Source organism: Styela clava, chromosome 4 (assembly GCF_964204865.1).
Source record: "Styela clava chromosome 4, kaStyClav1.hap1.2, whole genome shotgun sequence".
NCBI classification, from domain to species: domain Eukaryota; kingdom Metazoa; phylum Chordata; class Ascidiacea; order Stolidobranchia; family Styelidae; genus Styela; species Styela clava.
In genome coordinates this window covers 7,947,583-7,961,582 of record NC_135253.1, presented here as the reverse complement: position 1 = coordinate 7,961,582, position 14,000 = coordinate 7,947,583, and the positions used below count along the sequence as shown (strand labels likewise).

The window sequence follows — 14,000 nt, the reverse complement described above, 5'->3', positions numbered from 1 at the left end:
TTAAAATTATCACGAGGATATAGCCTATTTCTGTATTTGAATATGGATAGCAAAAGTATGATTGCATAGTTTGCTGCAATGCATAAATTTGTCACTGAAGCACATTGTACAGGGCAGCTCTCTGCCTATGATTGGTGATGTAAAAATATTGTAAGAAATTGAAAAGTCTTAGAACAAACTTTTGTGCAATGAATAATTCATATCTGTTCCAGTTCACAATAATATCTGAATATGTGATGTAAAACTGTAATAGAGTAATGCCAGCTGTGTCTGTTCAATAGTTGCAGATTATTTCAGTATATACATATTTGTTTGGTACTTCAGTAGGCTACTGTAACAAACCAATGTTGCAATATGTCTGGTTTGAATGATGACTTTCCTGCGATTGATAGCACTGTACTGGATGATCTTGAACGGCAAACAGAAAAACTCTCTAACAGCCTTGGCAATATAGTTAAGAAACTGACTAATAAACTACACGAGACATCAGCAATTACTGTGGCTAATTCACAAACATATAGCAGTGCAATTGAAGCTATGGGAGTTGAGATTGATGACTCAATGAAATCGATGTACATGCTGATTGCTCATTGTGAGGAACTTGATAAAGCAATGGTTCCTGTGTATAAAGTTGGTCAAAGCATCAAAAAAATTCAAAATTCTCTGCTGATGCTAGAAGCTCAAGTTGCTCAAATACCATGATTACAGTTTTTTTTTATTCAGACTAGGAATCTTATGTATTAGTTTATGAGTCTTCGATAAAGTAATAATAACTAATTCTTAATATAAAATAATAAATATAGAATCATTTTGTTTTGACATTCAAATTTTTTTTTTATTTCAAAAAATTCCAAATTTTACATTATTGTTATGAATTGTGAAATACAATAATATACTGCTGTACTGATATACTGCTTATATATTTAATCAAATGAAACATGTCTATTCAAGTGTTATATTACATCAAAGCCATTTTTAATAGGCATTTCTATTTGCAGATTTCAACAAGTAATATTAACTAATTTGTAATTTCTATGCAAGTGTTAGGACAGAATTATGCATTTTATTGTTTTACCTAAGTTTTATTATTTATTTTCGATGGTTTGAATTTGTTTTTGCTTTGTTTGATTATTTAGGGTTGAGCCTGATTATTAATCTATTTATTTAACTTCGAATAATATTAAAAATATTAATTTGGTTTTACATCTGACAATGCTTTGATCTCAGTTTCAGTATTGTATTATATTCCTAATGGCCGAGGTAAGTTCCAGTAATTCAAACGATCATTCCCACAATCGTAAGGCTTTGACTGTAGGAACAAGATATTGTGGAACTGTCACAGTTTATAAAGAAGATAAAGGATATGGATTTTTTTCGGTCCCTAATCACGATAATGTATTTTTTCATATGACGACAATGCGAAATTGTGGTATTACATCAGGAATATCGAGGGGTGATAAATTTTGCTTCGATGTTAAAGAACACATTGGTCGTGATAGTAAACTGGATTTTAGAGCAGAAGCAGTTACAAGACTTGAACGAAATCATCAAATGCAGAACCAGGATAGCAGGAAACAACCTCACAAGCATGATAAACACCAACATGGCACGTATAGTAATGGTAACTCCGGAGCATTCGTTTCGATCCCACATCCTCATGATGTCAAAGTTCACGGTAAAAAAGAGGTTTCTTCGAAACATGGTGAAATAGTTGAAAAAAATTTGTACAGAGAAAAGCACGAACGGAGACCAAAACCGAAGCCTATAGATTTAAGCTCAGGAAAAATTCGTGTTGGTCCCCCATGCGTTGTTCCTGCAATGAGGAAAGGGCCAATTGTAGTCTCTGCCACTGGGCCTAATTCTGCTGGAATGGCCCCAAGACTAGAGGATCCTGAAGTTGTGAGACTGAAAGAGAACATTGGTAAGAAAAAAACACTTTTTCGCAGTTTAAAACTAGATAAACTTCCAGATGGTGGTAGAAGACTGAAAGATGAAATAAACAATTTGGAACTTGAACTGCAAAAATTATCCATGAAAAGCAAAAATAAAGATAAAAGTCATGATTCAACTCCTTCAAAACTCATTGACAAAGAGAATCAACTACCTCTTTCAAACGCTGATGCAATGCCTAAGCATACACGACCATGGTTAGAGTCATATTCAAGAAAGCCTGATGCTCAAGGTGCTGTAATGATAGCACCTCCTATGGCTTTTAACTCTGCTCCTGATAGGAAACTTACTCAAACAAAACTTACGTTCCCAAAAGCGGAACCATTTGGGGCGAGAACAGGAAAATTAGATCTTAGTGCATATGATATGGGTCCAATGCAATTTAACGATGGTCCGTTATATGGAGGAAGAATGACAAGTGCTCGTCTGACTGAAGTCCGTCAGGTAATATATTATACCATAGTTGTACTTCTAATCTTCTTGAGAATATTTCATATTGTAATCTAAAATTTAAAAGCTTAGCTTTTTATTATCGTTTTTCATTCAGTCAGCTGGTCAGCATTTTTATTGCCTAAATGTTTAAAATTATTCATACCCTAATTTTGGGTAGTATTTACTATTTAGTATCCGAGATATAACCAAATATTGAAATGAGTTTCATGATTATTATTATTATTCCCAGATAACAAAGGCTGCAATTGAGGACCTTCACAAGTCTCTGGAAACGAGACCTGAACCCACAGGAGAACTGGATGATCCTGAAGGCCTGAAGGTTAGATAAATGAATTCCATCAAAAGATGTATGCAAGTGTGGTCCATATAAAAACATTTCTTGATACTTGGTCATCTTCTAAGATTGAGTAAGAAAATGCAGTTTTGTGTAAACGCTAGGGCTGGGAATTTCAGGGAAACACCTCAGCATGACGTTTGACATAATAATTTATAATATTAACTTGTTACGTCACAATGGCTGCAAAGTAATTTCAGGTGGTCTTATCCCAGTATCAATCAAAATTATTCATGAAGCGAGATAGTTTCATGATTGCTCTTCTGCAAAATGATATGCAGCATGCTTTGCACATATGGAAGTATTTTAGTAAAACCCGATTCCATTATTAAATGTTATTTATGTGACAAATTTTCAGTGTTTGATGTGCAAATTCTATTTTGAGATACCATAAGAAAAACAGCATTACCTGCACACTTGTTGGATGACATTAAGTAGGCCTATATGATTTTGCAATAAAATTGTGAACTATAATATAGGCTACTTCGACCGAAAACTGATTCTGAATTTATCATTGTCAAATTTTCATAATCAGCAATATTTTTTTGAATTAAAATGCCGCAGAAGATAAATTTGCGATGACGTAATCATTTTTAAAAAATAGTACATTATAAAGAGGATTTGTACCCAAGATGTCAGTCAACGGTTAAAATAAATCAGGACCTCCTGAAGTATACGCACCAAGATGGCCCACAACCTGAACTCAGGTTGTGTACCAGGTTAGGGTTCAGGTTGTGCGACATCTTGGTGCGCATACTTCAGGAGTACCATAAATTATAACCATGAACGGTGAACCAAAACGTATATTGCACATATACTGAAATAAACCCTGTTTCTCTACAGGTAACATTAATGACCCATCAACGACAAGCACTTGCTTGGTTAGTGTGGAGAGAACAACAATCTATGTCTGGTGGAATTCTGGCTGATGATATGGGTCTTGGCAAAACTCTTACGATGATCTGTCTTATATTGAAACAAAGAGAATTGTCTGATGAAAACAAAGACACTAAAATCCAGATTAAAGAAGAGGATGACATCAAAGACTTTAATAGCTCAAGTGAATCAGACGATTCTGTTATTTTAATTGAAAATGAGAAAACTGAATCAAAAATCAAACGGGAAGTTAAAGGTGGCAGTAAAGAAGAAAGTGACATTGGTGAAACAGGTAATTGGATTTGTTTTTTGAAGCATGGTTGATTTACAATTGTAAGCTTTAGTATACATTCCACATTTTAAAAAAAAGAGCACACACCCAGGATAACTTTTTTATTTGAAGCTCTGAAATAATATAGATATACCGCAAATAAGTTATTTAGTTTCAAACTCATTCGGTATAATTAACATCTATCTGCTGTACAGTGATAGTAACAAAAAATTATTTATGAAATCATTCTATGTCTCTAATAAAACTTCTAAAGGACTGTTCTACAGTAGCAGTACTTCTCATAAAAATATACTCATATTGCGTATCTGCGTTGAAATTCCTAACATAATTTTGCTAATACTGGAATGAAATTTTTAGAAAATTTATTCTGAAACTCATAATTGAACTGTGTGAATCATAACTCTTCTTTTTTGTCCTTTTGCTGTTCATCTCGGTTGTTTCTTTTTCAGAAAAAACTCCATTGATTGAGAGTGATTCAACTTTAATTATAGCTCCAGCATCTCTACTCTTTCATTGGGAAAAAGAAATTCGTAACAGGTCTTGTAACTTTCAAGTACCGGCATTTGGTGTATGAATGATAAATCTTTCATTGCTTATTATATTTTTTTAATATTATCCGAATGGTATGATAGGAAGTATCGATTAGAATATTATTGGAAATTATTTCAATTACTCTATATACAGTAACTAGTATTTGTATCATGTAGGTGTGATAAAGGTCTTCTCAGTATTCATCTATTTCATGGAAGTTCCAGGGAGAAAGAACCTTCAAGACTTGCTGAATTTGATGTAATTATTACAACTTATGATATAGGTAGGAAGATGTCTATGTAATTTCTACTTGAGGATATACTGGTAGGGAAATGTAATTACAATTGTCCAAAAATGCCTCATGCTAACAGCTGTCATTGAATTACAACTAGAAAATTATTTAAAAGCACGGCCCTTATTAACATTGGTTTGATCTGTAGTAATTCACCACGTATTGCCTTAAAAACGTATTGCCACTGGAGCAAATTTGCAAGCAAATATAATCAGTGGATAAGATTATTGGCGATATATTTGCCAAGTTAATATTTTTTATATATTTTCATAATATATACCGCTCGGTATGTATTTTTCTAATTTTGAACTAAAGTCAATACTTCTTCTGTTACAGTGCGACGATGTTTATCAGCAAAAGCTGAAGAAAAGAAAGGTTAGAAACTTATATACTCTAAACTTAAAAATTTTCCATATAACTTACAAGATTAAATTCTTCATTAGGCCTAATGTCGTGCTTTAGCGGTTGAACACTGAATATAAGATTATTGATAAACTTTCCCAACTATTTATATTGACAGAAAATACACTCATGCAAATCAAATGGAATCGTATAATACTTGACGAAGCACATCAGATTAAAAATTTTAAAAGCCAATCATCTGAAGCTGCATGTAAATTGGAAGCAAAGTCAAGATGGGCAATGTCTGGTAATATTTACTTATTTTATAATGATAAAGTTTGGATTAAAGTTTGCTTATATTTGGAAATGTCTCATTTGAAGAGTTCGGGTACTCTTGATGTTCACTGATATGGTTGTAATAGCACTGGTATCAAGATTTATAATTTTATATAATGGTATATTAAATTTAATTGGGAATGTATTGTTAAATGCATAACTTGGGCGGTGGTTAGAAATCAGAATTTCTGTTCTAGATTCAAACTATTCTTTGCCACCAGTTTCGCAGCAGTATTAGTCAAAACTATAAACCTTTTACCTAAATATTAGAGAATAATATATATATATATTGAAAAAAATATTTCACAATAAACTGAATAGATGGTTAGGAGGTGATGCCACTGACATTTCTGGTAGCCCCGGCTCTAGCTTCACCTCTTAGAGCGAGCTTCAGCTTTCCAGCCTAGTGGGAAAAAGGCTTATTTATAAGAATCTTCTCTTGTTTCACTGTATGGCTTTAGTGTAAGACTTTGGAGGATAGGAATATGTAGTTTTCCTAACCATAGCCAATTTATTTCACTCTCAATGTGTATGTGGTGTGCCTGTACTCAAGATTTTTAACATACAAGTACTCGTAGTCAGGGGCGGACACTTTCCATAATTTTGGGGGGGCGAACTTGGATCGCCTACCGGAAAAACACCGCGCCGTGTATCGTCACGTCACAATAACCTGTCGATGTCATTCTCTAAGTACTAGCATGCCATTTCGCTACTCATATATCGAGTACCTAGGCTGCTTTGCTCGGACACGGAACTTGCGCGTTACTGAACCAATTTCTTGAATTCCGCGAGAATTAGCCCACTGCTCTTGCTAACAAACAGAAAATACCAAATTTGAGGAGTCGTATTAGGTTATTGTTTCAATTCCTAGTTCTGCATAAAGCGCACTAACGCCGTTTCGTAAAATTAGAAATGCAAAACAAGGTAACAAGCTATTGTGCGAATTTTTTTCCTAAATTTTACCAAGGAATTATCATTTGAGTAGTAGAATTGCCATTATTGCCGATTTATTAAATCATCATTTAAACTCGAAATACCATTCAGTATTCACGCAATGACTTTGTAGGGTTTTTATTTATAATTTAATACGAAAATAAACAGGCACAAGTTCAGGCGCGCAGCCAGGATTTAAAAAAAAGGCGGGGGGGGGGTAAAAGTCGGAACTTCCCATTGCCGTCTGCAACAAGCACCGCGATTACGCGCTCGTTAAAAGAGCCGCCTATTTAAGAGTATAATGATTTTTCTTTTGATCCATGACAGCCACGAGATTCTAAAATGTTCTTATATATTAATTTAATAGTGTGCAACGTAACTCGCGGTTGCGACTTCTTACGTCAAAAAAATATAAAAATTAACTAAAGTACTACGGCGATATGTGGACATAAAAATATGAGATAAGCTGCCTGATGTATTTAATTTTTATACCTATTTTTGCAATCTTCCGAACTCGTTATCGCCGTTACAAAAATATCGATATCTGATATAAAATCCCATATAGTACCATTTTAATTAATACAATGAAAATAATTATAAAGTATACTAGTAAATCAAAAATACAAATTCACCGCCTCGAAATCCACGCGGAACAGTCGCCGCGATTACGCCACTTGTTAAAAGAGCCGACTTTATCAACGAAAAATGATTTTTCCCTTGTGCAAAGTAATCAATCAAAGACCGATACGGGCAAATTCAAAATGTCTTGATTTATTAATTTAATTGTCTTCAATTTAAACTGCGGCTGAGTCGACAAAACAAGAGCCACTCTAAAACACAACGGCAATCCGCGGACATAAAAATGTGTGGTAAACTGCCCGTTTGTATATTGTTTTGATCCGTATTTTTGCTATTTTGCGAATTCGATAAATTTGAGATGTACTTGTCACACTGGCTCCACTCAATCGCAATGTTGTCACTCCGATTATTTTTAAAGATAAAACTCTTCGAAAAATCCCTAAATTTTCTGTCAATTCTCACGTAGTAGAAGTTATTTCAGTACAATAAAAATACATAAAATAAATACAAAAAGTGATCGATTATACTTTAATTATCTTATATATCATCACAAACCGGGGAAAAGTCGCGTTCCCAGCTTTGTTTGTTAACACGAAAATTTTCGACGTCAATTTAAAAGTAATGGGTAAAAAGGCAAATCCCGCTCACAATTGACCGTGTTTCGATTTTAGTGACGAAATGTTTTTAAAAGTCAAGCAAACATAATTTGTGCCGTAGGCACACGAAATTTTGCGATTTTTGATGCCTAGAAAAGCGTTTTTAGACTGTCGCGGGCCTCAACAAAACTTTGTTGATTGTTTACAGTTTTAATTTTAGTATTTTATATTGCCGCTTCTTAACTTTTCGACATAGTAAATGCTTTGATCTTTGCCCGCAAATTATGTTGGGCCTTGCACGAAATCCAGAACGTGAAAAGATACGTCCAGCGGTGAAAATTGTACTTAACAACTTTAGATCTAGTTAATATTTTAGCGATAATAATTAATTGTTGTAATGAAACACAGTTTGCCTCTTTCACTTCTCTCGCAAGTGCCAACAATAACACTATTGAAAGATTTTGACAATGAGAAAATCATATTAAATTGTACAAAAATGAATTAGTTGTGCAAAACCGTGGCGCGTGATCGGCGGTGCGTTTGAAGACGGAGTATTACCCGTGTGGGCGCGCATGTTTTACGAAAATGTGAGGTGCTCCAAGGCGCTCTGGTCCACATTATTGTAAGAAAACAGTTATAATATCGGTAACTATCAACCGTTTAATTGCGCTTGACTCTCGCACTTTTCGGAAATGATAATTTTGTAGGGCGGAAACAACATGTATTAAATTTTTTTACGAAATTATTGGGGGGGCGACCGCCCCCCCTCGCCCCCCGGGTGTCCGCCCCTGCTCGTAGTGTAAACTATCTGGCCATCACCGACATGATTTATTAAACTTACCAATATCAAAGATGGGAATGTCGAATTTAGTTGTACAGGAAATTAAAATGTATATCATTCCATTTAGGTACTCCAGTACAAAATAATCTTACAGACATGTATGCAATGTTAAAATTTTTACACTGTCGACCATTCGATGAATATAAGGTTTGGAAACATCAAGTAGATAATAAAACAACCAATGGAAAAGAGAGATTGAAGACATTGGTTTCATGCATCGTTTTGAGAAGGTATTTTTTATTGGCCGAGTGCCTTTATGATTTTAGGATTGGGTATAGTTTAGGTTTGAAACATTGTATTTATTTACCAACATTGCACTAATCAATTCTTTCTAATAACTTTTCTTTAAACTTTTTTATAATGGATTTAGAGAGAAATCACAAAGCGATACATTTGGAAAACCACTAGTCAATTTGCCGAAGCGGACATTTGTTACTCACAAGTTGAAACTGAATGACGTGGAAAGAGAGGTAACATTGTATAGATGGGCGAATGCATGCAAAATTCCATTTCCATTAACACAATGTTAACACAATTTTTTTTAATCTAGGTATATCAAAAATTGCAATCAGACTCTCAAGCTGCATTCAGAAAATTTCAAGATAACAAGAAACATCCTAAAAGTAGTGCATCTGGTCATCTTGGTAGTTCATCTGAGGGAGGAAATAATGAGAACAAAATGACTGCAACTACTTTGTTAGTTATGTTGTTGAGGTAGACAAAACTATAACTTACCCATTTTTTGCTGTCTGTGTGATGCATTTTCAGTATTTACATCTAGTGGTCTTGGCGTCAGCTAGATGTGACATCTGTTTTTTTGTTTTGTTTTGTCAGTGACATTCTCCAATAACTTTTAATATTCCTTTTTAAACACAAAGGCTTCACACTTGACCTTGTATTAAACTAATTCAACAGATAAGAATCATCAGTACTGAAAATTGAGAAGTCATTTTTTTGTTTCACTGAAATTTTTATTTGAATGTTTGAAATTTTATTAAAAGAATCTGCAACTCCCTGAAAATCTAGTTTAAAATATAATGTTAATTGATAATCGAAGCTTTTACTCGATAGTCAATATGAATTTAAATTTGATGGATTTAAATTATTTGATATACCTTTTCAGACTTCGGCAATGCTGCGGACATTTGAATTTGTTAAAGCAGTCATTCGACCCTGAACTTTTGAGCAACGAGAGAAAAGAAATGGCGTTGGAAGATATGTTTCAATCCATGGATATCAATAAAACTCCAGGTATTTATATGCTGTTTTGTAACCATTGGAACCTGATATTTCTATTCTATCTCTAACAAAAAAAAATTAATTTCAGGAATTGCCTAATTCAGTTAAATTAAGTGGGAGGATGAGTGGTCAGTCTTCATAAAAACATAATCAAAACATGTAAATGAAGACATATGCCAAATTGTCCTCACATGGTCTAAATCTAAATTTCATGTTTTACAGTGTTTTATCTATAGGTTAGAATATATGAAATATAGTTTATTACTAACATTTTACTAACAAGTATATATTTTTGCTAACAACAGTAAAGATGGCTGATATCAACTTGGCAAGTTATGTTGGGAAAGACAAATCGAAATATTTTGACAAGTCGTCTATGAGCGGAAAATTGGAATTTGTTCTCGATGAGTTGAACAAACTAAGGTAATCAATTATCAGATGGCATTAATTATTAATTATTTTTGGGAGGACCGCAATCTGATTTGGCACTGTCTACCTAAATGATTACATCCAACCCCAGCAAATGATAATGCGGTACTTTTACAATAACTTTGTATTTTGGGTACTGGAATTCTATTGAGAACAATTAATATGAACATGTGAACTGGATATGGACGTAAACACTAAACATTCTTTCCAATTTTCAGATTTGAAAAACCAGATGATAAATGTGTTATTGTGAGCCAGTGGACAAGCATGCTAGAAGTTGTTGCATATCATCTGGAATTATCAAATATGTCTTATGTTATCATAAAAGGTAGTGTACCAGCAAAGAAAAGAATGGACATGGTTGATGATTTCAATAGAAATCCAGTGAATCCCAAGGTAAATTCATTATCTAACAAATGGCAAAAAATATAATCTCACTCTGTGACAAAATATTTTTGATTTTAGTCAGTAGACCAATGATTTTTCAATGTCTGTTTCTATATTTCAAACTTGCCATCTGCCACAAAATATCAATCCATTTTCTAGAAAAATAATCATCCTCATTTAGAACTTGACATAAAATGATCAAATCTGTTAAAGTTATATCAACATCATCAATTATTTATAATATGTTGTGACTTGTACTACTGAAGGTAAGGTCATCTAGAGAGTGAAAAGTTTGGGAACCTTTCTATTGAACCATCACGCAATGTATGTCTATATGACTTCCCAATACCGCTGTATAGAAAAAGCGATTGAAGCATATATGTCTATCCATATTCCCAGTTCGTTTAATATATTATTTTACACCGTTGCCTGGAACAGGATGACTTATAATCATTTACTCAAATGGAGTAACCTGCGAACTTGGAATTTGATATAGTCTATACAAATTTCACAACCTGGATGGGTTGTAATAGTCAAATGGGTACTCCCGTAGTATGTGTTCAGTTTAGGGTTAGGCCATAATTTGATTCCAATTTTCTTCATTTTAGTTCTATTATGAGTTCGGGGAATGTTTGAGTTAGCCAAGTAAATAGGTTTCCGTCCTTTTACGCAACTTGATGTAAAGTAGACGAACAAATTAGTTACTTCCATATTGGTACACATACTTCTGTAGCGCCGTCAAATGTTGTAACATTATGATCAAATCACAAACCATATCAGGCTATCAGCAATATAGGATCAGTTTTTAATAACAACAGTATTCCAATAAATTATACATGTTAGCTCTTCCTAAATAAACTAACGTCTAAATCTATTTTCTGTTTAAACTAAATTCTTCAAACCTTCCTAATTCCAGATCATTCTTCTATCTCTTCAAGCCGGTGGAGTTGGATTGAATTTAATAGGAGGAAATCATTTGTTCATGTTGGATATGCACTGGAATCCTGCACTTGAAAATCAGGTGAATCTCAAAAATTTGTAGCGGGATTTGTTGTATAGTATGAGGCAGGTGCAATTGTTTCCATGTCAGTAGCAATGAAGGAGACTTAGAATGACAAGTTTTTCAAATAATTGTATCAGTCATTATACTCATAATCCAATTTAAAAAGGGAATTTTGTTTTAATTTAGTTTACTTCCATAGTTGTGTGATGAATATACTAACTAACAAAGTGGTGAAAATACTTTCTCCAATCCGATTGCCACTATAGAGTTAGACCCGATATGCTGCTAGCAAACATTTAAAGGCTATTATAGTGAAATTAGTCCTAATCATTCGCTTTTCTCAGATTTAGGGTTGTCAACCTACAACCATGAACATATATTTTATATTACTCAACAGGCATTTGATAGAGTGTACAGAGTTGGTCAAACAAAGCCAGTATTTGTTCATAAATTTGTTGTGGAAGACACTGTGGAAGAAAGAATTTTAAAGGTATGAATTGTCTCTAAATGGAAATTCAAAATGTGTTTTCTGAGGAAAAATCTGATTGGTATTTTTATAATATTTATTTGCAACAGAAATTTTTTAACTTAATCACTGAGCTGGACAATTCTTCATAATGCTAATGTGATATTTCAGAATTTTGTTCCATTTTGTATTCTAAACCCTATGAAAGTCCCTCATTGAGAGGTTTTGAGGTCATTACTCAAAAGACAGCACTGAGCAAAGGAAAATCATCTATATTCTTGTTCTTCTACTAGCTTTTTCATTCCTATGCCTGACTATAATGAATCTTGTGATTTTTGCCCTCAATTTAGATACTCAGTAAAAACTGCTATGCTAAATATTACTATAGCAATGTAAAAACTCACAATTTTTATAGCTCCAAGAACACAAGCTGTCTATAGCCAAAGCAGTAATGGATGGTGCTGGACTGGAAGACAGAAAAAAACTAACTCTACAAGACATGAAATTACTGTTTGGAATTTGATTCTGTTTACTTGCTTAGATATCGAATTGGATTCCTATTTCCATTACAAAACTTATTTTATTTCCAGCTGTTTATTTTCAACCTTGCATATTGATTATATTTATGCATTAATTGTCCTACAGTCCAATTAGTTATGCTGCCCATGCCGTCCTTTATACGTATACCTGTTCGACTAGGAAAATTTTCAAAAATAAAGTGAAATTACTAGCATTTATGTACTTCAATCATTATCTTGTAGAACGACAATCATTGCCTTGTAGAACAGCGTCCTGTTGGATTTTTGAAAAAATGGAATACTACATCTACATTACCCTGCGCTGTACCCTAATAACACAAATTGTGAATCTTGAGTGTCTTTGTTTAGCCCTTGTTCCTTAATTTCATTTTTATTTCTTTTACATTGAAAAATCATGTTTATTTAACTGTGCAAGTTTCATTACTTCATTTATGTTATATGTGCAGTACCTTGTCAATTGGGAGTCTTGTTTCTTTTTTTTACGTTAGGTTACAGGGGATAATTTTATTCTCTTAGGGGCTCAATGGCACACATACAGTTGCTACTGTTGTGCACCGAAAAAATGTCAACTTCTGTTAATCCGACTCATTTTTTAAAAATTACCTCGAGTTGAGTTGGAATGCCGATTTCTTGTTGATCTGGAAAAGCTACCATGTTTCTCAACCATTTATTGAGCAAATATTTCTTGGTAAAAAATTGTTCGGGTGGCTGATAAAAGCTTTCATCATTGTTTCGATCAGCAAGTGATTTTGTAGAATTTAGACACGATTTCTGTATCTCATTTGCATGTTTTTTCTATGTGATCATTGTGTACTGCTGACTGTGATTAAGAATCTCACTTAGGACGATAACAAATCATGCCTATTCATTTGTTACTCAAAATATACTGGATATATTCGTTTAGCAGAAAGCTATCCAAGGAAATTTTTAGGTAGGGTGATAGGCACTGCTTGTTGCCTATATTTGTTTCATTTTCTACCGTTGGAGGGAGTATACTGAGAAATAGCACATACCTAGAAGTTTGACCATAACTGGCGGAAGACTTTAAGTTGGGCGCAGATTTGAAGAAATATTTCGTAGTGTATAAGAGAACAAGAGTTTGTGCTTGACCCTGGCATTTTGCTGTCTTGTGCCGGTTCGTATTGAATACCAGTTGTGGTAGGTGAGAATTCCCGTTGGTAACTGGAAAAGATTTCCACTCTTTTCGGTAATCACTGTTGTTAATAGCATATAATAAAATCTGATCACATTCGGATTTCTATGGTGGCCCATCGTTGTCACGCGTAAAATTGAAAATAAAAAACCGAAAATAAAAAAATTGTTGTAAAAAAACATAAAAACAATTGAAAAAAAAAATGAAAAAAAAATTAAAATTAAAAAAAAAAAAATAAATAAAAACGAAAAAAAAAAAAAAAAAATCGAATAAAAAGAAAATAAAAAGGTTGACAACGATGGTTCGCCTCGTGGCCCATCGTTGTCAGGCGTTTTTATTTAAAAAAAATTTGCTTCTGCTTGGGACCAACGTTGTCAGGCATAATCCTACGCGCACAAATGTGTTCCTTGGGTTTCAAACTCACTACTG

The 14,000-nt window shown here is 33.6% G+C and overlaps 2 protein-coding genes across 2 annotated transcripts; both read left to right on the top strand.

The window, feature by feature from the left end:
• The first annotated feature begins 30 nt into the window (after positions 1-30).
• On the top strand, positions 31-1,227 carry LOC120326800 (BLOC-1-related complex subunit 6-like). The gene has a single exon (XM_039393154.2). It carries the CDS (start codon positions 355-357, stop codon positions 700-702), a length of 348 nt encoding a protein of 115 aa, XP_039249088.1. The 5' UTR covers positions 31-354; the 3' UTR covers positions 703-1,227.
• Positions 1,228-1,247: 20 nt separating this feature from the next.
• Positions 1,248-13,320, top strand: LOC120326769 (transcription termination factor 2-like). Its single transcript, XM_039393112.2, has 16 exons — positions 1,248-2,394; positions 2,633-2,722; positions 3,581-3,905; positions 4,355-4,442; positions 4,613-4,719; positions 5,065-5,103; positions 5,249-5,377; positions 8,423-8,585; positions 8,726-8,825; positions 8,906-9,069; positions 9,479-9,606; positions 9,900-10,017; positions 10,242-10,419; positions 11,327-11,431; positions 11,811-11,903; positions 12,295-13,320. Exons 1-16 carry the CDS (start codon positions 1,252-1,254, stop codon positions 12,400-12,402), a joined length of 3,078 nt encoding a protein of 1,025 aa, XP_039249046.2. The 5' UTR covers positions 1,248-1,251; the 3' UTR covers positions 12,403-13,320.
• The last annotated feature ends 680 nt before the right edge of the window (positions 13,321-14,000 follow it).

Bases quoted from the DNA above. Each gene is read 5' to 3' on its own strand.
- LOC120326800 (XM_039393154.2), top strand. From the start codon at position 355: ATGTCTGGTTTGAATGATGACTTTCCTGCGATTGATAGCACTGTACTG.
- LOC120326769 (XM_039393112.2), top strand. From the start codon at position 1,252: ATGGCCGAGGTAAGTTCCAGTAATTCAAACGATCATTCCCACAATCGT. The intron at 2,723-3,580 runs GTTAGATAAATG...GTTTCTCTACAG, and splicing joins ATGATCCTGAAGGCCTGAAG to GTAACATTAATGACCCATCA. The intron at 5,378-8,422 runs GTAATATTTACT...CATTCCATTTAG, and splicing joins GTCAAGATGGGCAATGTCTG to GTACTCCAGTACAAAATAAT.